Source organism: Balaenoptera borealis (genome assembly GCF_965194805.1).
Source record: "Balaenoptera borealis genome assembly, chromosome: 3".
Classification (NCBI taxonomy): domain Eukaryota; kingdom Metazoa; phylum Chordata; class Mammalia; order Artiodactyla; family Balaenopteridae; genus Balaenoptera; species Balaenoptera borealis.
The window spans coordinates 11,735,932-11,761,322 of NC_138866.1; the positions used below are offsets into that span (position 1 = coordinate 11,735,932).

Consider the following 25,391-nt stretch of genomic DNA (forward strand, 5'->3'; position numbering starts at 1 on the left):
ATTCTTTGTTTCAGGCTTTATAAACCTGAATATGCCCCGCATATTTTACTGTATTTAATATGTATTCCCTGCTGTGGTCAGTGAGATTGAATTTCCTCTGTTAATTAGCCATTTATACTTCTTCTTTTGGGAATTACCTTTTTTTTCCTTTATAATTTTTCTTTTGAAGGGTTTTTGCCATTTTCTTATTAGTTTGCAAGTTCTTTGCCTGAGGATACCAACTTCTTGTCTGTTAGGTATAGCATAACCTTATTCTTGATGAGCAGGACCAGATTTATAATTTGCAGGGCCCAGGGCAAAAATGAAAATGTGGGCTACAAGGATATATTGTACAATGCAGGGAATATAGCCAATATTTTATAATAACTGTACATGGCATATAACCTTTAAAAATTGTGAATTATTATATTGTACACCTGTAACATATAATATTGTACAGCAACTAGACTTCAGTTTAAAAGAAAGAAAATGTGGGGCCCCTTTTAAAAAAAAATTAAAGATTTCAAGATGGTGACGACTGAGCCTGGGGTCTTTCTGAGTGTGAGGCCCTCTGTGACTGACCTCATGGGTCCCCTGCCCATAAAGCTGGCCTTGCTGGTGAGGCAAGAGAAGGCTGGGTCATTCTGGATTCATTCGTGCTTAGCCAAGGTAAGTTATGAGTTTTCTGCTTTGTTTTATTCATTACCAATCATTATAATTAAAAAGCGCCAACCCTCATCCTTTTTGAAGTTTATTTTCTTCTCAATATGCAAATAGAAATGGTTTCAATAAATGGCTGTTATTCCAGTGTAAAGAATTCTTTCCAAAACTACAAATATGTATGTGCCTATTAAAACATGAATGGAAGCTCTCTATAGGGAAAGACAACTTGTATTCGTTTATTTTGTTGACCGTGTACAGATTTTCATATACCGTATTACAATACTGACTGCTAGGTTTCTTATAAAGATTTAGTTCAATATTTAGTCTAGATTTTTCTTCACAATAAGAATAAACTCATGCCAGTGTTTAGTAACCAATAATATCAATTCATTCAAATTTAATGACAGTTTTATTAAACTAAGGATCTCATATCACAGAGCATTCACAGTGCAGGAGGTCACAGTTATTGAAAAAATAAATAGCAGGATAAAGATATTTACTATGTACAACTTTTCAACTGACTGCTCCTGCTTCGCCCGTTAGAGAAGATGAACAAAGATGGCAGCGTTCAGCCTAGCATGCCGGAATTGTCTCATGGGGACTCAAGTGATGTGTCACAGCCTCAGAAGTTTTTGGTTTTGGTTGTTTCTAAGGGGGTTCTTTCTGGGCACGAAAGCCCTCTGGTTCTATTTACCTGCTATTTGCTGGGTCCCAGGAAGATCCCATGGCCCTGTGGAAACAGTGCCCAGCCTGCCTCTTGGGCACCTGGGCTGTGCCAGGCCTCCCCCTGCCCTTCCCTCGGCAGCTCCGGCGTCTGCACGTGGGCCTGGCCCCATCCGGCTGGCAGCGCTCTTTCCTCTCTAGGTAATCAAGGCTCCCTTTGTATTTAGACACCCAGCAACTGGCAACAGCTGGACAGGAGACATATACAGAGGGCACTCTACCAGGGAGCGTGTGCTCTGAATTAGACACCCGGTCTCCCAGGCCAGCAGACCCCTACGAGGCTCCCCCAGAGCTGGCCACAGAGGCTCAGCCACAGCTCTGGCCACTGGGCCCCCAAATAGCCTAGGTCCAGTCACGTGGCGGAAGTGCCAGAAAGTGTTCTAGAGCTCAGAAGGGCACCTCTGGAGGTGAGGCCAGAAAACACCCTCCAGAACATTTGATTTGGAAAAACAGAGCTGCCTGGCTCACATCCCAGCCATTTTCAGTGGGAGGAAAGGCCTCGCTCCTTGCGTTGAATGGGGACTTCGTGTCCATCCGGATACTCCCAAGTATCTGGGAACTTCCGGAGGTGGGAGCAGGGAGGGCCCCAAGGTCTGAGATCCTCCTTTATGCACAAAGGCCGATCAGACCAAACCATGCGACTAGAAACCAAAAGCTGTACAGACTTTTTCTCGATAGTTAAAAAAACATGTTTTCCAGTGGTGGGGTGGCGAGGGTACATACTTTCTCCAGGATTAAGGGCTTTATTGGCTTCTACTGTGGATAAGTCCCAACCAATGTGCTGCATAAAAAGCAACTGTCTGAATTCCGGCAACTGGGGGAATAGGTGTGGATATGCCCATGTGTGTCATAGGGCTTTTAACCAAGAAGCAGCCCATCCCAGGCCCATAAATCTAACGATGGAAAAGCCACACAAGCAAGGGCTTGACTTTCACATGGGTACGGTGGGCATTTCTAACTGTCAGAGCCACCTCCCATGGCCCTGGTTCTGTATCAGGGTGTTCAGGAAGCAGATGTTTTCCCAGACTAGAAGAGGAAATGTTCTCAACCCCTGCTACAAAGTGTGCGGAGGATACGCCACCTTGATGACCAGACACTGGCACCGTAAGAGGTGATGGAAAGCCTTAGAAGCACGCAGGCAAAAGATGACACCAAACATGCCCCTGGCCCCCAGCAATGTGTGAGGATTTAGCAGAGACCAAGGGAACCGGGGAGCCATTTGTCATTGAAAAGTTAGAAGTTTTAAAAATCCCCATAAAATAATCAAAGCTCTAATACAACCCAGCTGGCTTCCCTGTTGTGATGGAAAAAATAGCTCCTCCTGGGTGGCAGGATGGGAGAAAAGCACTTCTTCTCCCGATTTCATGCAGGTACCATTTCCTTGAGATTGGGTAGCATGTGACTTTGGATACTGACCTCATTGGCTAAGAGGTTTGAAGTTAAGCACATACTAAGCTAGTGTCCCAATTTAGTTTTCCCTATTAAGAAGCAAATGCAACAGCCTTTTAAAAATCTGTACCATTGCAGGACTTCCCTGGTGGCGCAGTGGTTAAGAATCCACCTGCCAATGCAGGGGGTACGGGTTCGATCCCTGGTCCAGGAAGATCCCACATGCCGCGGAGCGACTAAGCCCACGAGCCACAACTACTGAGCCCATGAGCCACGACTACTGAAGCCCACGCGCCTGAGCCTGTGCTCTGCAACAAGAGAAGCCACCACAATGAGAAGCCTGCACACTGCAACGAAGACCCAACGCAGCCAAAAATACTGTTGTGGACTGTGCCCTTGGGGGAACAGGTCTCTGCAGCAAGGCAAAGGGGGCCCTACACGAGCCAGGTAACAAAATCTGCGTCCCACCTGTGTCTTGCCTTGTAGGATGGGCCCGGGCAAAGACCCTCTTGTTCTACCACCCACATGACAGACACAGTGGGGGAGACTGACCCAGTGCTGGAGGGGCCCCTTCTGTAAGCTTCCAGAAGGCCCTGCGAGCATCTTCGCACGTGAGGGGCTCATGTGACCAGCTGAAGAGAGTAAGGGCTCACAGCTGGTGGGGTGCCCAGACGCTCTGGGTGAATCCACATAGAAAGGGCAGGGGCCAGGGGCAGCACATAGGGTCCAGGGATGGATGGGGGATGATGGACTTCCTGCCACCCAAGAGCTGCCCAGAGAGTGTTTTCAAAAATTTCTGGAAGTTTCTATGAGCACCACGTGGTGACGAAGCTGCTGAGCTGTGGCCCATCTCAGGGTCCCTGGGCGCATCTGCTAACTGCCCCAAGGGGAGGAAGACTCCCACAGAAATGATGTTCAGAGGGCATTAGAGGGACCTGGGAATATTTAAATCACAGGGCTCGGGAACAATCTCCTGAAGATTTTCACCCTAACAGGCAAGTTCTTTGTTTATTCAAGCAACAAGCATTTGCCGAGAGCCTGTCACATACCTGTACAACCATCTTTTCCCACCAGGGGAGGAACAGGGCTTACCAGAGAAGGAAAGGGCGGCGTGTGAGAGAGGCCAACCCCAGCCCTAAGGGCCCACTCAGCATCAGGGCAGACGGGAGGGCCACGAGCTCACAGGGCAGCGCCAGCCCGAGCTGGAGGCTCTCTGCTTCTCTCCTGCCCTGCTCCAGACCTTGACCCCGCTAGCCCATTTCACAGCTGGGGAAGGAGGCAAGGAAGTGACCCTCTCCTAGTCCATCTCGATTCTGTCCACACCCACCTTAAGGAGAGGGAGGGGCCCTAGGGCTCAGGGTGGGGAAACGCCCGGAGGAAAGAAGGGTGTCAGCCAAAGAGGCTGCCCATACCCTTCCTGGATTCCCAGCCTGTTTGTGGAGTCCGGTGTTCTCTGAGGGCTGGGCTCCTGCTGATTCTAAGAGGCTTGCAAATCCTTGTCAAAAGAGAAGAGGGGGCAGTTTCTTCCCTTGGGACCTAGACCCTGGGCAGCCCAGAAGGGGTCTTTGGTCGGGGTCTGCAGGGCTGCCCTAGAGTGGTGGGCGCGCCCATCTGGTTTCAGCTGGCTCCCCGAGGGTTATGCCTTTTCAGCTGCTTGGGTCTGTAAAGGCAGAAGATTGACGGGGAGAAGCAAGAAACAGCCCTAATAGGCGGCGCGAGGGCTTGGGGAGCAGGTAATGAACAGGTGAAAACTCACAAGGTCGGTGCACACGGAAGACAAACACAGAGGCCAGCAGCTGTGGGTTACAGGGAGGATGGGGGTGGGATGCCCCCGACCTGCCCTTAACAGCAGTCTCTCACTGCAGCTGACCCAGAACCTTCCTCCAGGGCTAGGTTCTCAAGACACGGCACACCTTCCCCCCCGACTATGCTTGGGCTGGCGAAGGTAAATTCCAAACCAGAAATGGACAGGAGCCACTTGGCTCTGCTTTTATAGACGTTTTCTGAGTGCAGTGGTTCATTTTCTGCCCCCAATTCGAAGAGCTAAGTTTATTTTTCAAATTACCTATTTTTGTAGCAGAGTAACTTTACCTTCTGCTAACTAGCTTCGGGAATAAAATAAAGGAAGTAATCCAGTGCAGTGATGAAAGCAGTATTTTAAAATGAAGGCCTAATTAATCAAGCAATTCTTTAAACTTGAGATGGAAAAATATCTAGTTAAAAAAGAGAATTCTGCACCTACAGTGTATATACAGTTTCCTAGATACAATAAATGCATAGATGCTTTAAGGAAGTTACATTGGCACATTAAAGTCATATGAGAATTAGCCAGGAGAACAGCTCTACATGCTAGAAACATTATTTTTTGTCTCAAACTGCAACTGCAGCATATTTATAATCTCAAATGGGTTCTGCTGAGGAAGAGGTGGGTGATTAGGATGTGTTCTCTGAAAGCTACACAAGGATTCAAAGAACTGAACACCAGCAGGGATGTCATCAGGGACCATGTGGCCTGTGCCTTGTGGTGGCTAAAAATATTTTTTGGCCTTTATTGGAAAATAATAGGGACACAGGATGGAGATAAATATTAGGATGTGAGCTGGAGCACCCAGATGTCAATTAGAAACTTGATGAAGTTTTGACTCAAACAGTAAGGACCAACCAACCCCAAGGACAAGGACATAGCCACACTCGCCCCACCAAGGATGGCCACACACTGGACTGGCTCAGCCGAGTGGCGATCTGGAGCTTGGTCCCTGTTCTGCTACTTACTAGCCATTGACCTAGAGTCACCTGAGCTCTCCAAGACTAAATTTCCTGTTAAACGGGGACAGTAATCCCTACTTATGTCACAGGGCAGTTTTGAGCCTCCAAACAGAGACGGATGCAGTTTGAAACCTGGATGACTCTGTTAGATGGAGAAGACCAGGCTGCTATTTTACGAGGGCACAGAGCGGTCCTGAGGGCTCTGAAACCCTCTGCATCGAGACGTTTATACTGATGAACCAACGGGCTCCCTGGCCTCCCACTTAGCTAATTTCTTAGGAAACTCGCCCTTCTCCTCAACCAGAAGACCGCTGAGTATCTAAGTAGAGAAACGAAAAGAGAAGTCTTAACTTGGTGTAGTTACTAACACGGATGAGGATCCAGAAGAGAAGCCTGGAGATGGAGTTGTCATGTCTTAGGCCCGCGCTAAGGGAATTTTAGGGAGACAAGCTTGAACACGTCCTCCTTCTGAAATTCAGGAGGCCCCAAAAAGCACAGCCACAAATTCCACTGCGGGTCACAACCTTTGTGTCTGAGGAAAGAATAAGCTATTGGATTTACACTCATCACCCATGACTGATTACTGGTGAATCACTAAAAGCCTCTTTTCCTCACACCATCGTGGGGCGTTCCCATACAGTCCTCTGTGCAAAATAGCCCAATATTAAAAGTGCATCAAATCTGATAGACTTTTGCAATAGCAACATTAAAAAAATAAAAAAAGAACACCTCTATATAAAATGAATTGTGCTTTCTTTTTAGAAACCAGGAATGGTTTGTGTTCGTAGATCTTTTTAATATATATTTGAGAGCTATGAAGCAGTCGAAATTGTTTACTATGTTTCTATCTATTTTTGAATCAACCTCCCATCTTTGGCCTTTCCTGTGGAGCAAACTATAAGGTTCAACAACCTTAGCTCTAAAAAATTCCAAGTTACGGTTTGCATACTCGCCTCCAGCTCAGCAGAGAGCAACTGGTGGTTTTTCAGGAAATCTCTCTTCTTGTCAGTAACCATTACTTCTGGCACACGCATTCCAGTTCAGCAGGCTATGAAATTTGTTGGGCATATAAACAATTGGGCCTTTGAACGGGGTGGTTTTGAGAGCAGAGCATTAACAAAGAAATGACAAACCCAAACTGACAGCGCGCGTCCCATGCCACAGGAGGTCTGGAATGAATGGCTGTAAACTACCATCTCCACCGTGTCTCTGAGTTAGCACCCGTTTAGATGTTAGTCTTCCGCTCTTTTCTATGTTCCAAACCAAACATCTTAGCGTCAGTGCAACACGATATACATAGGATTTGTTTTCCATAAGCGTTACCTTTTTGGTCCCCATCAAGGTTCTTTGTATGGAATGATATTTTTCAAGTATGAAGATGTATAGCTAACATTTTATTTTTAATGTTTCATTGCTCATTCTCTGAATGCATCAATGCAAGTGATAAGAATATTCACTCGTTTTCTCTCTTCTGCTGTGAACAACTGTTTCCATCCTTCCAATTTTTTCAGGAAAAGGGTTGGGGTGTTTGCCGTCACAGCCCCAAACTCCCAACAAGCGGAGCCTTGCTCCCTCCAAACCGTAAGTGCTTCCAGCAGGATTCAGAGGCTCTTAGTAGCACACGCTGCCCAAGGAACCCACACTCTCTGGCCCAGAGGGGACCCTTGAGAACAACACTCCTAGTCTGCGTTGCCACAGGAGACCCTGTGTTCACCGCCCGCCTCATTTCCAAGGCCGCAGTGCGACAGAAGGACAACCAGCACACAGAAGTCCTTGTGATCCAAGCGTCCAAAAGAGGAGACACATGCCATGTCCCTGTGGCTGGTGGCTCAGAGGGCTGCGAAGCTGCTCGAACAGCGGCCCCTGAATCTTGCCTCTTGTGGGGCAGAACCCCGAGGAGGAGAAGGACACCCAGCAGCCTGGCCCGTGACCACACAAAGACCACGACGGCTCTTCCTTCCCGAGGATGAAAGAACGGCCGGTGGCGGCCGGTGCAGGAGCGACTCGTGGTGGGGGAGGGGAGGAGAAGGAGGACGCCAGCGCCGGAGTGTCCAGAAGAGCTCCCGGGTTGGGGGGTGGCGGCTCCGCTTTAATCGTCTTCTCGGCACATCGGCAAGTTGACAAAGGTAAAGACGTTAAACTCTATCATTATGGAGAAGCACAAGAAGATGGCGTAGAGAACCAGCACGTAGACCCCCAGCTTCCGGTCCAGCCTCCATTTGTTCAGATGGATGCCGAGGACCTGGAAGGAGAGCGTGTGAGTGTTGGGCTTGGGGGCAGAGAAATGCTACAAAAGGTACTTTTATGGGAAAGCTACACACGAGCGATGAACCCCAGAACTTTCTGCAAAAGGTGGGCAAGGGCGGAGGGGCGCTGCCGGTAGATCCTTGGTTTGATCAGAATGAGCCCTGCAGGCTTTACGCTTGTCTAATGAAAGGGTGCAGACTCCAGGCACACTCAGCAGCTGGCCTCAGGGCACCGGCTCTGCCGGGGCACGTACACCACTTCCTGGGGATGCACACGCCCTCCCGGGCCCTCTTTAGTGACAACCAGGGACTTTCACTGGGTCCTCCCTTTGCTTCAGAACTTGGCATCCTCAGCCTTCTTTAGCAAAACTTCCAAGGCTCCCGCTGGCCCACGTCTGGCAAACTTCTGCTTGGACCACCTCTTTCTATTTGTGTGTGTGTGTGTGTGTGTGTGTGTGTGTGTGTGTGTGTGTGTGTGTGTTTGGGAGATGGGGTTGGAGCACATCCTCTTTCTATGTTCTTTCCAGACTTGCCCACCTGTCCTTTTACAACCTTCTTTCTTATCCCTGAATTGAGGCCTCCTAAGGGTTGGATCAGAGTTACCTCATCAGAGCAATGCCATGGGTCCTTAGAGACAGACCAGTGTGGGTTCAAATCCCAGCTTTGTCATTTCCTATCCCTGTGACCTTGGGAAAGTTACTTAACCCTTGAGCCTTGATTACTCCTGCAAAGTAGAATATCATCAGGTGCTTGTAAGGATGGAATAAAGTAAGCAGAGGTAGAGTTAGCACAGTTTGGGGCATGTGGAGTGAGGAGACCTCAGTATCACGGTGTGCCAGCCCCAAGACCTGACTATCAGGCCCCCATGTCAGCTCAGATGGGCTGGGGGAGGACTTGTCTCCTACTGGCACCAGTGAGAGGAGAGAGACCGGGCAGCAAGAAGAGAGGTAACGTGACTCACTTCCTCTAGGGACTTCTTAGTGGCTCAGGGAAAAGTGCAGTGTTTGGTGCCAACATTCTTGGCAGAAACTGTTTCTGGGGGTATCTGTGAATTTATATGCTTTTACTGCTTTACCCCTCACTGCCAAGGGGAAGGGGCAGGGGATTCAGAGACTGTGCACAATCAGAGGAAATGATGTATGTGTGAGGCTTCTATTTTGGAATTGTAAAAACTCACGGTGAGAGCAACGGAGCCCAGAAGCAACACCACGGAGTAGACCAGACCCCGGCTGTTGATCTTCACCTGGAAAAACAAACACACATGCCCTGAACCTCTGGGCTGTTCAGGCCCCCATCCGTTCTGGGAGCCCAGTGTGCTCGGGCTTATTCCCTCCCTTATCTGGAAGCCACAGGTGGGTGTTCACGGTGAGCACGTGGCCATGGATTGAGGTCTCTGCTCATCTAAGGATATGAACTAGGAGGGGACAGGCGTGCCAGTGGGCAGAGACACGGGGCCAAAGCACCCGTGAGTGCAGGGCAAACACGGGCTGCCTCCTGCAGGCACTGGCCAGGCTGCTCGGGACGCCTTTGCACAAAGTGGCTGCCAGCGCGCCAAGGAGAAGGGGGCGGTGCATCCCCTGCAGCCCTTGGCTGGCACAGGGCCAACACCACTATCACTGCCTGTAAAGCGCATGTGCCTGGCGTCATCTCACTAAGGAAGCGAGACGAACTTACCGTGGATCCATAATTAATAACCATGGTCTGCAGCCCCCATGGTACGCCGAGTCCCACGAGGATGTCAAACACGTTGCTTCCTATGGTGTTAGAGACCGCCATGTCACCAAGGCCTGCAGGGAACAATCGACATGTCATTCATTAAGAGCAGGTCGCTGGAAACCCCTGTTCCTTCCCATAACTGTTCCATCAGTGTTATTCCTTAGAAAGGAATTCCTTCCTCAGGGACCCCACATTTCTAAAACCTTTTAATGAGGACTAAGATCCACTCCCTTCATGAAGTCTTACATGTGAGGCCTGTAGTGGGTTGAATTGTGACCCCCCAAGATTCATATGTTGGGGTCCTAACCCCCAATACCTCAGAATGTGACCTTATCCGGAGACAGGGTCTTTCCGGGGTAATCAAGTTAAAATGAGGTCCTTAGGGTGGATCCTAATCCAATATGACTGGTGTTTTCATTAAAAGGGGATGTTAGGGCACAGGCATGCACACAGGGAGCGCTCCATCTGAACATGAAGACAGCCGTCTGCGAGCCAAGGAGAGAGGCCTGGAACAGACAGAAAGCACCAACTCTTCTGACACCTTGATCTCGGACTTCTAACCTCCAAGACTGTGGGACAGTCAGTTTCTGTTTTCCCGTCTCCCAGTTTGTGGGAGTTACGGCTGACTTAGGAAACTAATCCAGAGCCCTTCATTATTCCTCCTGCCAGGGGTGTCAGCCGGTGTTTTGGGAGGCCCCACTATGCGCTTCTTATTTAAGCCTCCCAGGTGCTCTGGGAGGGAAGGGGCCTCATCCTCAATGTATACTTGTGACCCAGGTGATGGCACCACGACCTTGACCCAGATGACAGGGCATCAGGTTTTATGCCTGGGTGGTCTCCCAAGAGTGAACTCTTTCCTCCCAACCAGACTAGAAGCATCTTAGAGGTGAGGGACCGTGTCACCACCTTCCCTCTCCCGCCCCACTGTCCACTCTCATGCCAGCCACACAGTCTTAGGAACTTAATGACTTGAGAGGTATCAAAAGTTAGTAAACAAACTTTTACAAATAAGACTCACGCGGGCTGAAACCTGTCTTCACCTGGCCCCTTAGCCCTTAATCGACACGACTGTCATAATCTGGCCACAAACAAACGTCCGTGGAATGAACAAGCCTGAAACACACATGCCTGTGCCCATAAAATTGCCTTGGTCGCTGAGAAGCTCGCAGAGGCTCAGAAGAGCATCCGGACGACTGCCTCACCTCCATCTGACCTCCTGCCCCCCTAGTATAGCCAGCCCACCTCCTCCCGCCCTGTTGCTGTCAGCCGCTGACCTCCAGGACACAATGCCTCCCTCAAGGGCCTCACAGCTCCCTCCCTGCCTGCCTGGGCACTGATCTGAGTGCCTTCAAAATCTCGGCAGCTGAGGCCTATTGAGGGGTGGTACCTCTGGGAAACCCGCCTTCCAGTCTCCCAGGATTTTGTGAAACAGGAACGAGCAGCAACTGTTTTGGACCAGCTAGTTGCCCCTGGTGAGGAGGCAGGCACTAGCCGGATGGGTCAGGAGGCACAGAGATGCCCAGGTTTGGGAGAAGAGGGAGGAGAGCTTCTCAGGTTTGACTGCCTGCTCTGCGCAGGCTCTGCCCTCTGAGGAATCTTACGGCAGCACTTCTCAAACTTCAAGAGCACACGACTCACTGGGGCTCCTAAAAAGCAGACTCTGGGGGCCTCCCTGGTGGCGCAGTGGTTAAGAATCCGCCTGCCGATGCAGGGGACATGGGTTCGAGCCCTGGTCCGGGAAGATCCCACATGCCGCGGAGCAACTAAGTCCGTGCGCCACAACTACTGAGCCTGCGCTCTAGAGCCCTTGAGCCACAACTACTGAAGCCCGCGCGCCTAGAGCCCGGGCTCCGCAACAAGAGAAGCCATCGCGATGAGAAGCCCGTGCACCACAATGAAGAGTAGCCCCCCCTCGCCGCAACTAAAAGAAAGCCTGTGCACACCAATGAGGACCCAACGCAGCCAAAATTTAAATAAATAAATAAATAAATTTAAATTAAAAAAAATAAAGTTATAAAAATTATTTTTAAAAAAAAGCAGACTCTGACTCTGTGGGGCTGGGACGGGGCCTGAGAGTCTGCGTTTCTCTCAAGCCGATGCTGCCGGCCTGGACCACGCTCTCGGCTGCGAGCCTTCAGGGAGCCCAGGATGCAGAGCCTCTGTTAGAGCTCACCGCACGGCTCCTGCCTTGTGTGATGGACTCCGAACATAGGTTTCTGTGTCCTCCGCCATAAAGAATCTGTCCAGGCTTTAACCTGGTCTGCTGGACCCTCTGCCAATCACACCAGCATCATACTCACAACAACTCTACGCTCCCACCCCCGCCTCACCCCTCCTGTTTCTGCATTCTGCATCTCACAGGAGCCACTCTGAGATGATGTCCCCACTTGTCCTTGTTCCTACAGAGCCCCTTTGACCTCATTGGGACCCTCCCTTCCAAGCCCTGAATCTTCTAGTATCATGACCCCCACCCCCTGACCCACTAGCTTGGACTCCAAGGCCAGCTGTTTAAATGGCACATTCTTTTGCCTCCTTGACCTTCCACTGTGCCCACCCAGCCAACCCCAGCTCTGGATGAACTTGTGATCTCTCATCTGTGTGCTGTTGGAGCTGGTATGACTTCAAATTCATGCCGGAATCCCACCCAAATTCACGCCACTGAGCATCAGCCAGGCCCTAGGCGCTCATCGGCTCTCCTTTTACTCACTGTACTGGGTTGAATAGTGCCCCGCCCTCATGCCCACCCGAAACCTGTGAATGTGACCTTATTTGCAAATAAAGTCTTTGCAGATGTGATCCAATTAAAATGAGGTCATAATGAATTACGGTGGGACCTAAACCAATGACTGGTGTCCTTATAAGAAGCAGGAAGTTTGGACAAACACACACAGAGGGAATTATACCACACGAAGACACAGGCAGAGACTGGACGGATGCAGCCACAAGCCAAGGATTCCTGGCAACCACCTGAAGCTGGGAGAGAACAAGGAAGGATCCTCCCTAGAAACTTCAGAGAGAGTACGGTCCTGCCGACATCTTGATTTTGGACTTCTAGCCTCCAGAACTGTGAGAGAATCCATTTCTGTTGTTTTAAGCCACCCAGTTGGGGTACTTTTGTTACAACAGCCCTGGGAAATGAATACACTCACCTCAAAGGTCACTCAATTCAATTCCAAACCCTTCAGCTGCTGTCCCCAGCTGTCCCCAGCTGTCCCCATCCTCCATAAGGCTCCGGCCTACTGCCAAACATACTCCCACCCTTCCTTCCCCTCAATTCGTGTTTTCTCAGGACTGATTGACCAACTAATCAACCCTTTCTTTTATCTTGAAGAAATAAAACTTTTTCGTTCTTTCCAAACCAACTTTCTCTCTGGACACTGCTCTCCTCTCCTGTCTCCTCTGAGATTCCACTCCATTATTTGCCCATCCTGCCCCCCATACTTTCAAATTTCCATCTACAGAGGAAGATCTGTGGAGGTCCGGGCTTGGATGCTATCTCACTGGTAGAAAGGGAGCGGTAAAGGAAGGCTGGCTCTTTACAGCTCTTTTGTTCTGCCATCAAAGAGCACACTGGTATTCCTCACCTTGCTTACCCCATGGCACTTAGCTCCAAAGAAAAACCGCCAAGCAAACCATAACATTACATAAGGTCTAGAATTCTGAAGGAGAATTGGAAAATAGTTGGAGATACAGGATATCCCCGCTTGGCTTTCCCGGGATCAGAACATTTCTCATTCCTATTGCATCTGCTATAAAAAGTCTGGGCTCCAGCTCTGCTCAATCTCACATTGGTGGTGCCGGAACAAGTTCATCGTCTTTTTTTTTTTTTTTTTCCTTTGGCCATGCGGCGCAGACTGTGGGATCTCAGTTCCATCAGTGAAAGCCTGGAACCCTAACCACTAGGCCACCAGGGAACTCCCAGAACAAGTCCCTTTTTATACAACTCCACACAAATGCTTCTAGAGGTCTGGAGGAGTTGATCTTGGTAGTATTCTCTCCATGGATGGAATCTAATACATGATGCTTTCCAGTCATCAGTTTCCTTCATAGCAGGACGTAACGACTGCCAGTCACGGGGGGCCACGAACTGTAACTGGGGCTGGGGGTAGGGGCCCGCGTGGTGACGCTGACTGCTGTCAGGGCTGAGGCGTGATCCATACCTTGTCTCGTCACAATTAAGCTGGCCATGCAGTCTGGAACGCTTGTGCCTGCTGCAAGGAAAGTAATGCCCATGATGACATCAGGGATTCCAAGGGTGTATCCAATAATAGTCACCTGCGGAAGAGTCGGGGGAAATATCAACCCACAGAGGAGCGCCCCTGGAAAATGTGCTGATATCTGAGTGTTTTTAACTTATACACAGCACTGCTGTATCCAACAGAAAAATCTGGAATACGGTTTTATTTTAAAACCATCTTTGGCGTGTTCTTTTTTCCAGATCACGTAATACGTGTTTACTGTTTTAAAAAGTTTAGAAAATAAAGTAAAATGAAAGTAAAAACCACCTACCATTTCTCAAGACCCTCAGACAACCACTATTAACACTTTGCATCAGCCCATGATTCTCAAATTTGAACATGTAGGAAATTCTCTGGTGAGCTGGTTAAAATAAGATTTCCAGGTCCCACTCCCAGAGTTTCTGATTCAGGAGGTCTGGGGTGAAGCCCAGGAATCTGCATTCCTAACAAGTTCCCAGGTGGTTGGGACCCTGAGGCTGCTGGTCTGGGAATCACATTTGAAAACCCCTGCTTTAGCATATACCTTGACCTTCTTTTTGGTGTGTGTATTAGACAAAAAATAAAATCAGATTATAGCACCGACCTATATTTTGCAGCTATTTATTACATGTAATAATACATTGTGAATATCTTTCCAACTCAAATACTCATCTAGAACATTATTTTAAACTGATGCATGGATTCCATTGCATGGCTTTAAAGTTTTCACCAATCCATCACTGGTGAATATGGAAGTGGTTTCAGTTTTTGCTCTTACAATATCACTGTATGGTAACAAGTAACATTTAATGAGCACCTACTGTGTACCAGGTCCTCTCCAGGTGTTTTACTTTCACAATCTCAAGTACTCTTTATTATTCACCACCCACTGGTGAGAGAGGCACTGTTATTATGCCCAGGGAAATGAGGATCAGAGAGGTTAAGCTACAATGCGCGTGGGCATGAAGCCGGTGAAGGACAGCAGGGATCCCAGGCCAAGTCTTTCCAACTCGGAAGGCTGCGCTCCAACCTCGCCATCATGCTGTCTTGTGTGAACTTCTCTGGGATCTCATCTTACTATAGCCTTAGGATAAGTTCTAAGAAATAGAACTGTTGGATCAAAGGATTCGCAGGCTTTTAAGAATCTTGAGGCATGGTCACATAGTCCTCTAATAAATGCCCGACACTTGGGAGGTGGCTGGGCCCTGAGCAGCAGCCAGATGGAAAGCCCTAGAAACTACTTGGACAACCCCATTCAAAACGCCCATGAGTCCTGGCTCACCTCCCCATCTAGAAAACGGGAACAGTGGCATTTCTTAGGGTTATTCACACCTTGGCTGATGGCTCCAAACCCAGCAAATGGTTGGGTGACTTAGGATAAGCTGGCTTGCTTCTCTGAGCCTCAGCTCCCTCATCTGTAAAATGGACTTTTAAATGAGGATTAAGTGAGAAAACATGAGGTGACAGTGCCTGGTCTGTGCAAGACATTCATAGATGTATGTTTCCTTTCTCTTTCAATCACTCATCTTGCAATCTATGGGGGCAGAGAAAATTGGGGTGATTAGACCCAGACGAGGTGTGCTTTCTAAGGGCAAAGCTCAGCCCTGGAATGTAGTCAGAGCTCATGGACTAAAATGCTATCCCTCCTCGGACAGAGCTTTGCAGGTGGGTTTGAAGATGCTCTACCCTCAAAACATGGCGCTCAGCTCAGCATCACCAGGCGCGGAGCAGAGCACACACTGACTGGCCTGCCCGGGGCTGTGAGAGAAGAGAGACACTGAGGACACCAAAACCACACAGCTGATTGATCCATCAAAGCTCAACCCATGCTGGCCGTGCAGGAGGTCTCCACAAGCCCGGCCGGGCTGTGGTTGACATGTTTTTAATGGGTGATGCCAGATGTCATACGTATAGGAGACTGGGTTATTCTGGCAATACTGGGCATGCTTCCATTTTTTTTTTTTTCTTAAATTACTGAACTCCATGGCTAAGAAGCCAGAGGCTGGAAGGACAGAAGGAAGGTTTTGTGTGTGTGCACACACTCTGCACGTGTTCAGGACCAGAGATGCTACGTGAGCGTGGCTTTGTCTTGGACTCCAGCCCTGGGCTCTCTGAGCCCTCCTGATGCTTGGGCTTCAGAAAGGGATGCAGAGGCGAGTCCAGAGCTGGGCTGACCATCTGCCTGACCTTGTGGAAGTCACGCCTCCTCTTTGGTTTTCACCTCCCCAGTTGGGCAAAGGTGCTAGACAGGATGACCCACTTTGGAGGTCTCTCCCTTTTGACACTGACACTCAGGAATCGTTTTCCGCAAAGCGCTGGGGGTGAGAGATGTGAAGGGTGGCTGGGGTAAGGCGTGGGCAGGTGAGACGTCACTGCTCCCTGGCGCCCCCATCAGGACATGAGGAAAGTAAGAGCATGGCCCCCAGGCAGGCACATCTTTCTTCAGTAGAAATCAGGCTAATGTGGCACTGTTGTCTTTACCATTTTCTACTGTGGAGGCCATTCAATCACCTCAAACTGAGGCCAGCTAAAGTTCAAAACCGCAGGCAAGAGCGCCCCAGCAAGGTGGTTCCTGTATCTCCCGCCAAGCCACTGCCAAGAGTCTGCTTTAAGAAGTGAGAGTGGGGTTTGTAAGTCAAGGTCGGGGGGTTGGGAGTGTTATTAAATGTCCTGCCTCACTGCTAATGAGTAGAACTGATTTCATAATACTGTTGTTTTCCTTAATTAGAGAAGAAACAAATTTCAAACATTCATTAATTTGATCTTCCCTAATTCTCACACCCACTCAAATGTCATGAAATACTTTTTTCACTAGCAATGTCGTTTGGGGAATGCACTTTAGTAAGAGAAATCGCTGGACCCTTTTATCAAATATAAAGAGGGGCTGGCCTTTAACCCTATTCAGAAAATTTTAAGTTTGCAAATTCAGTTCATTTTGAGGCCAGTTTTCATTATGTCTGATTGCCATCCTTTTCTGGGGGGTTTGGATAGTAGCTATTTCCAACTCTTCTTCCTAAACACACACACACACGCGCACGCACACACGTGAACATGTGCGTGCACATACACACATGCGCACACGCATGCAAACACACCAGCATCTAAGGTGATGTAAACCTCTATCTGAACAAGCATGGAAACAGTGTTGGCTGCACCTCATGGTGAACATGGCTGATATTTACAGTTAGGATCAATTTGCTAGGCTGCAAGCTCAGACCTGATGCCTGAACAGAAACCTTTCATTCTCCCAATAACCAGTCCATTTCGTAGAGGGGGCGACCATGGCTCATGGTCACCCTGAGCTGAGTCACCTACCCAGGTTTCACGGCTCACAGAGGGAGAACCAGGATTCACATCCATTCCCATGTGACCCCACAGCTCTTCTTTCCCCACCAAACTGCTTCCCTGGGGTTAAGGGAAAGGGAGCCCCTGTGTCTCTGAAACCAAGACAACCTTGCCCTGTGTGTTAGGTGTGAGGAGACATCAGGTGTTAGGATGACAGTGAAATGGTTACATGCATACCACTGAGGTGTGAGTGGCTGACAGGTGAGCTTCCCAATAGAAATGCAGAGGTCCGGTACCTATTTCCCTCCTTGTTCCCGGGCTCCCCCGGTGAGGGGAGGGGAGGGGAAGAGGAGGGAACCCCACAGGGTGATGCAGAGCGAGGCTGAAGGGGCTCCTGCTTGGCCTTGCCCAGCCGGTGAAAGGTTTTTACAGGGAGCTGTCATGTGTGGCCAGAGGATCTACGCCAAAGCCTCTCTGCCTGAAAATCTTTAGTCCAAACAGCACCTGAAGATTCCAGTAACAAACTGAGAGGCTGTTCAGGAGACTGGTTGAGATCCTGGACTCTGGAGACCAATACCTCGGTTCTAACCCTCAACTCTAGAACTTACTAGCTGTGTAACTAATTGTGCAATAGTTGCTAATTGTGTAACTAATTGGGCAAATGACTGAGTCTCTAGGCCTGAGTTTGCTCATCTGTAAAACTGGCATAATAAAACGGCTTACCCCATCGGGTTGTTATGAGGACTAGAAGAGTTTACCTAAAGTTTATATCTCTGCCTGGACATAGAAAGGGGAGAGGAGCATCCCTTGGCAGGGGGCATGGAAAGGGTTGCCTTGTGTTTGTCTCCATTGACTCCAGTCTCCATCACATTCCCCTAGGGATACGGAAAAGGAAGGGAGGCTAGTGATTAGCCCTCCAGAGCTTTTTACAGAGACTCCCCACCACCCCCATATTCCTCTTCCCATCACACCAGGGCGGCGTGTCCCAGGCTGTTCGTGTGAAGGTTCGTCTGCCTCCTATGGCCACCACGGACCATGCTGTGTCCACCTGGGCATCCCTGATGCGCAGCACAGCACCACGCACTTCTGCTGAAACCCCTTCCTACTGAGAAATAAGCCAAGGTCTGTTAAGGTAGGTGACTTGCCGCAGGTGGCGTAGCAGTGTCTGAGCGTGCTCTTGAGACCAGCTCTCGCACCGCTGGCAGGTGCCAGGCAGGAGCTGTCCGTACGGTCCACCCCGACTCCTGCCACTCACCAGCCACACCATCAGGTAGGAGAAGACAGCGATCCACAGCGTGGCCATGACGAAGGTGAGCATGAAGAACCTCTCCCAGCGGGGCTTGCTGCAGTTGGGGATGGTGACGCACAGGAGGAAGATGAGTGGCCAGGTCAACACCCACTTGGCTTTGTCCCCTCTTGCCTCTGCAGAGGGATGGGGCGGAGCCAGAAGGGGGGAGAGAAACACACACCGGGTTACACACCTGCCAGTCTACCCGTCGGTTTATCTTTTCAAGCCAAACAAGAGAATGCTACGAATGTGACTCCTAGCAACGGACTTCACAGAATCACACACCTTCATACCGTCAACCTGGAAGCGATCTTAGCAAGACAGTTAAGTGTTTGTTGATTGAATAACCTCTGTCAGTCCAAATCCTTTATTTGATAGGACGAGGAAAGTGAGACCCAGAGCTGAAACAGATTTGCACAGGGCAGCTGGAATGGGGATGTGGAATACACGGATAGGCTTTGGAGTCAGACCTGGGCTGGAATTCAAATGACCTTGAGCAATCCCCTCAACTCCACTTCCTCCTCTCACAATAACAGCTGTAAGTAACAACAGCACGATAGTTGACGCGGGGAATATTTGCTGTGTGTAGCGGGCGTAGTGCCGAGCATTTTGCATCTCAGTAGCTTCTTCACCTGTTAAATGGGAACATTACCTCTTTCTTGGTTCTTGCAAAAATGACATGATACAATGTACATAAAACAGCCAGCTCAAAGAGCCTGGCACAGCAGGCGCTCTGGAACTCTCAGCTCCTTTGCTCCAAGGTCACATAGCCAGTGGCAGATGCAAGACTGAAATGCGGTGTCCTGCTGGCAGGCATGACCTCGCTGGCCCCTACCAAGGGAATCCGCAAACAGTTCAACAGAGGAGAAGTGGCCTCAAAAGGTACTGAGTGCAAGCACAGTGTCCTTAATAAGTCACTGGGTATTCTGAGCACATGCAAGCTCAAAATAGGCTTGTGGGTGATGCCAATGAAATGGTGGAGGAAGGACCTCTGAAAATTCTCTCCTCCATAAAAGCAATGAGAACACTAGCAAAAATGGTCAGAGTCAACTTGTTTTATTTTATTTATTTTAAAATTTACTTATTCTTGGCTGCGCTGAGTCTTTGTTGCTGCGCGCTGGCTTCCTCTAGTTGCGGTGAGCGGGGGCTACTCTTTGTTGCGGTGCGCGGGCTTCTCATTGTGGTGGCTTCTCTTGTTGTAGAGCACGGGCTCTAGGCACGCGGGCTTCAGTAGTTGTGGCATGTGGGCTCAGTAGTTGTGGCTCGCGGGCTCTAGAGCACAAGCTCAGTAGTTGTGGCGCACGGGCTTCAGTAGTTGTGGCCCGCGGGCTTCAGTAGTTGTGGCTCACGGACTCTAGAGCACAGGCTCAGTAATTGCGGCACACGGGCTTAGTTGCTCCGCAGCATGTGGGATCTTCCTGGACCAGGGCTCGAACCCGTGTCCCCTGCATTGGCAGGCGGATTCTTAACCACTGCGCCACCAGGAAAGCCCCTCAACTTGTTTTAGAACTCTGGAAATTAACCAAAGCCTTGTAGCAATCCAGGGAGTGTTTATTTAAGAAAATTGGCTGGGTATCAGTAAGAACAGTGAACTTTATATAGAATTTTAACTTGCCCTGTTTTCACTCCCTTTCATCAGCTTTGGAGTAACCTTGAAACACCAGTAGCCTGGCATCCACCAGAAAGGGTAGGACAGGATTAGAGCTCCTTCCAAGTCCATTCCCAGAGGATTGGCATTATCTGACCTGTCTGCTGGTTTCCTGGAAGACCCCACTTTCAAGGCTGTCTTTATTTTACCTGACTCAGAGCTCACCCAGTATGAACAGCCTTTTCCTTGAGGGCATTTGTTGAAAACAGGGGCACTTGTGGAAAATTGTGCAGCCTGAGGTGGTGGATAACAGTTGGACAAACAATAGGTTAATGAAAAAATCTAAAAGGAGAAGCTGGTAATGAGATATCCATAGAGGGCCTGGAAAAGCTCCCACATAGTTCTGGGAATCTGAAAGTCCATGAGCATGCGTAGGGCTGTTCTCAGGGTTATTTGCAGGCTCAGGAAAGACTTGACAATGTCCTAAGCTTTCACTTCTGCCTGAAACTGAGACTCTGAGAAAACAAGAAGTAAAGGCCAAGGTGGAGTTGTAAACTGCCTGCCTGGGTGTTAAAGGCGTGCCCCCAAACACACACAGAGCCCATCAGCAAAGACTGGGAAACTTGTTTCGACCCAGGCATCTAAAGAAATCTCCGTGCACTCATTAGATGACCTTAGGCTAACCTCACAGATATTTCAGTGGTCAGGCAACAAAGAATATAGATTTTACAGAATTAGAAAAGTCACCAAACAAACAACAACAATAAAGCAACAACAAATAGTCCTGGGAAGGGGAAGAATGTGATTTCTTCTTCTTCTTCTTATTCCACATTATATTATTTTATTTATTTATTTATTTTCAAGTTTTTCATTGGTATTTTTGTTTAACAATTCATAAAGGGAGGAAAAGATTAATAAATATATTATTTTAAATGTCCAGTTTCAACAACAAAAATTATGAGACATGCACAGAAACAAGAAAGTATGGCTTATACATGGAAAAAAAGCAGTTAATAGAAACCATCTCTGAGGAATTCCAGATATTGGATTTACTGGACAAAGGCTTTAAATCAGCTATTTTTAAATATGCACAAAAAAGTTTTTAAAATGTCTCAAAAACAAAAGGGAAGTATGAGAATGATTTCTCATCAGAGAGTATCAATAAAGAAGTAAAACTTATAAAAAAGAGCTGACAGAAATTCTGGAATTGAGAAGTGCAATAACTAAAATGAAAATTTTACTAGAGGGGCTCAATAGCAAATCTGAAAAGGAAGAAGAAAAATATCAGTGACCTTGGAGATAGGTGAACTGAGATTATCTAGTGTCAGGAACAGAAAAAGAGTAAATAAAAATGAACTGTGCCTCAAAGACCTGTGGCACACCATCCAATATGCCAACATATGCATAATGGGAGTATCAGAAAGAGAGGAGAGAGAAAAAGGAGCAGGAAGAATACTTGAAGAACTCATGCTCAAAAACTTTCCAAATCTGATGAAAAACATTAATATATACATTCAAGAAGAATATACCTTCTTTTCAAGTTCACATGGAACATTCTGCAGGATAGACCATATGTTAGATCATAAAATAAGCACCAATAAATTTAAAAGGATTTCAATCATGCCAAGTATATTCTACAATCATTCCACATTGGAAAGAAATTAGAAAGCAGCAACAGAAGGAAAACTGGAAGATTTACAAATATGTAGATATTAAATAACACATTCCTAAACAACCAATGGGTCAAGGAAGAAATCACAAGGGAAATTAGAAAATACTTTGAGATGAATGAAAATGAAAACATAACATACCAAAACTTATGGAATGCAGTGAAAGCAGTGCTTAGAGAGAAATTTATAGCTGTAAATTCCTATGTTAAAAAGGAGGAAAGAACTTAAATCAATGACCTAACTTTCTACACTAAGAAACAAAAAGAGCCAATTAAGTTCAAAAAAAGTAGAAAGAAAATAATCAAGATTGAAGTAGAAGTAAGTGAAATAGAAAAACAAAACAGGGCTTCCCTGGTGGCGCAGTGGTTGAGAATCTGCCTGCCAATGCAGGGGACACGGGTTCAAGCCCTGGTCTGGGAAGATTCCACATGCCGCGAAGCAACTAGGCCCGTGAGCCACAATTACTGAGCCTGCGCGTCTGGAGCCTGTGCTCCGCAACAAGAGAGGCTGCGATAATGAGAGGTCCACGCACCGTGATGAAGAGTGGTCCCCACTTGCCGCAATTAGAGAAAGCCCTCGCACAGAAACGAAGACCCAACACAGCCATAAATAAATAAATAAATAAATAAATAAATAAATAAATAACCCCCCCCCAAAAAAGTTAAAAAAAAAAAGAAAAAGAAAAACAAAACAAAACCCAGAATCAAGTAAACTAAAAGTTGGTTCTTAAAAAGATCAACAAAATTGACAAACCTTTAGCTAGACTGACCAAGAAAACAAGTGAGAAGACTCAGATTACTAAAATCAGGAATGAAAGAGGGACTCCACTAAGGACCTTACAGAAATAAAAAGAATTATTAAGGAATACTATGAACAACAGTGTGCCAACAAATTAGATAACCTAGGTGAAACAGAAAAAAATCCCACAAAGACAGAAACTACCAAAAGTGACTCAAAAAGAAATAAATAGAAAATCTGAATAGACGTATAACAAGAGACTGAAACAGTAATCAGAAAAGCTCCCTTTAAAGTAAAGCCAGGACCAGATGGTTTCATGGGTATTTCCACCGAATGTTTAAAGAAGAATTAGCATGAGTCCTTCATAAAACTCTTCCAAAAGATAAAGAAGGAGGGAACATTTCCCAATTTGCTCTATGAAGCCAGTAATACCCTGATACCAAACCCAGACATCAAGAGAAAACAACACTACAGACCAATATCCCTTATGAATACGAACGCAAAAATCCTTAACAAAATTCTGGCAAACTGAATCCAGCAACACATAAAAAGGAATATACACCACGACCAAGGGGGATTTATCCCAGGAATGTAAGGTTGGTTTGACATATGAAATTCAATCAATGCAATACACCACATTAATAGAATAAAGGACAAAATGGCACAATCATCTCAATTGAGGCAAAAAAGTCATTTGACAAAATCCAACACCCTTAACAAACTAGGAATAGAAAATTTCCTTAGCCTGATAAAGGGTATCTATAAAAACCCTACAGCTAACATCATACTTAATGGTGAAAGGCTGAAAGCCTTCAACAAGATGAGGATATCTGCTCTTATCATTTCTATTCAACATTGTTTTGGAGGTTTGAGCCAAGAACAGTAGACAAGGAAAATAAGTAAAAGTCATTCAGATTGTAAAGGAAGACATAAAACTATCCCTATTTGTAGACGGTATGATCTTGTATAGAGAACATTCTAAGGAATACACACACACACACACACACACAAACTGTTAGAACTAAGAAACAAATTCAGCCAAGCTACAAGATACAAGATCAATATGCAAAATTCAGCTGTATTTCTGTACACTAACAATGAACATCAAAAACGTGAAATTAAGAAAACAATTTCCATTTACAATAGCATCAAAAAGAAAAAAAATACATAGACTACATAGGAATAAATACAACAGAAGATTAGTATGCTGAAAACTAACAAACATTGCTGAAGGAAATTAAAGAAGACTTAAATAAATGGAAAGACATCTTGTACATGGATTGAAAGACTTAATATCGTTAAGATGGAAATACTCCCCAAACTGATCTACAGATTCAATGCAATCCCTACTAAAATCCCAGCTGACTTTTTTGCAGAAACTGATGAGCTAATTCTAATATTCATATGGCAATGCAAGAGACCCAGAATAGCCAAACCAATCTTGAAAAAATAATGAAGTTGGAAAACTTACATGCTCTGAATTTAAAACTTACTTACAAAGCTACAGTAATCGAGAGCGTGTGCTACTGGCCTAAGGATATATAGAACAATGAAACAGAATTTACAGTCCAGAAATAAACCCATACATTTAAGGTGAATTGATATTTAACAACAGTGTCAGAACAATTCAATAGGGAAAGAGTAATTTTTTTAGCAAATTGTGTTGGGACAACTGTATACAGATACGCAAAAGAATGAAATTGGACCCCTACCTCATACCATATACAAAAATTAACTCAAAATATCTAGTGTTCAGAGTATATAAAGAACTCATAACTCAACAAATAAAAAAAAAAATCCCAGTTTTAAAACTGGGCAAAGGGGGAATTCCCTGGTGGTCCAGTGGTCAGGACTCGGCGCTTTCACTGCCAGGGGCCCAGGTTCGATCCCTGGTTGGGGAATTAAGATCCCGCAAGCCTCATGGTGCAGCCAAAAAAATAAAAAATAAAAAATGAAAAAAAAAAAATGGGCAAAGGATTTGAATAGACAGTTCTCCAAAGAAAATATACAAATGGCCAACGAGCATGTGAAAAGCTGCTCATTATCTTTAGTTATTAGGAAAATGCAAATCAAAACTACTTCAAGGGCTTCCCTGGTGGCGCAGTGGTTGAGAATCTGCCTGCCAATGCAGGGGACAAGGTTTCGAGCCCTGGTCTGGGAAGATCCCACATGCCGCGGAGCAACTAGGCCCGTGAGCCACAATTACTGAGCCTGCGCGTCTGGAGCCTGTGCTCCGCAACAACAGAGGCCGTGATAATGAGAGGCCCGCGCACCGCGATGAAGAGTGGCCCCCACTTGCCGCAACTAGAGAAAGTCCTCGCATAGAAACGAAGGCCCAACACAGCCATAAATAAATAAATAAATAAGTAAATAAACAAACCCAAATTAAAAAAAAAAAAAATAAGAGTATCCCCTGCTTGCGGCAATTAGAGAAAGCCCGTGTGCAGCAACGAAGACCCAACACAGCCAAAAATAAATAAATTAAAAAACAAACAAAAAAAACCCTACTTCAGACCCACAATTATAACAGTAATAAAAAAGATAAATAATAACAAGTATTGGTGAATATGTGGGAGAATAGGCACCCTCATACCCTGTTGGTGGAAATGTAAAGTGGTCCAGCCTCTTGGAAAATAGTTTGGCAATTCCTCAATATGTCCCACAAAAACCTGTACTCAAATGTTCATAGCAGCATTATTCATAATAGCCCCAAAGTGGAAACAACCTAAATATCCATCAAGTTATAAATGGATAAACAAAACGTAGTATATAAATACAATGGAATTTTCACTCATAAAAAGGAATGAAGTATTGATACATGCTACATGGATGAACCAAGAAAACACTGTACAAAATGAAAGAAGCCAGACACAAAAGGTCACATATTATATGATTCCATTTATATGAAATGTCTAGACTAGGCAAATCCATAGAGACAGAAAGTAGACTGGTGGTTGCCAGGGGATGGGGGGAGGTGGCGAATGGGGAGAGGTGATTGCTCAGGGGTATGAAGTTTCTTTTCGGGGTAATGAAAAATTTCTGAAATTATATGGTGCTGATGTTGCACAACTTTGTGAACATACTAAAAAACACTGAATTGTATACTTTATAAGTATGAATTTT

At 46.7% G+C, this 25,391-nt stretch overlaps 1 protein-coding gene across 3 annotated transcripts in view; it reads right to left on the reverse strand.

Moving 5' to 3' along the window:
• Positions 1-1,032: 1,032 nt before the first annotated feature.
• Positions 1,033-25,391, reverse strand: part of SLC24A4 (solute carrier family 24 member 4) — a 171,727-nt gene continuing 147,368 nt past the window's right edge. For all 3 annotated transcript variants that reach the window (XM_082384543.1, XM_082384542.1, XM_082384544.1), the window contains exons 13-17: positions 18,240-18,406; positions 13,643-13,757; positions 9,441-9,553; positions 8,944-9,009; positions 1,033-7,762 (exon numbers count right to left, since the gene is read on the reverse strand). In XM_082384543.1, coding sequence (XP_082240669.1) covers positions 7,610-7,762; positions 8,944-9,009; positions 9,441-9,553; positions 13,643-13,757; positions 18,240-18,406 — 614 coding nt within the window. In that variant the 3' untranslated portion in view covers positions 1,033-7,609. The remainder of the gene's footprint in view (positions 7,763-8,943; positions 9,010-9,440; positions 9,554-13,642; positions 13,758-18,239; positions 18,407-25,391) is intronic.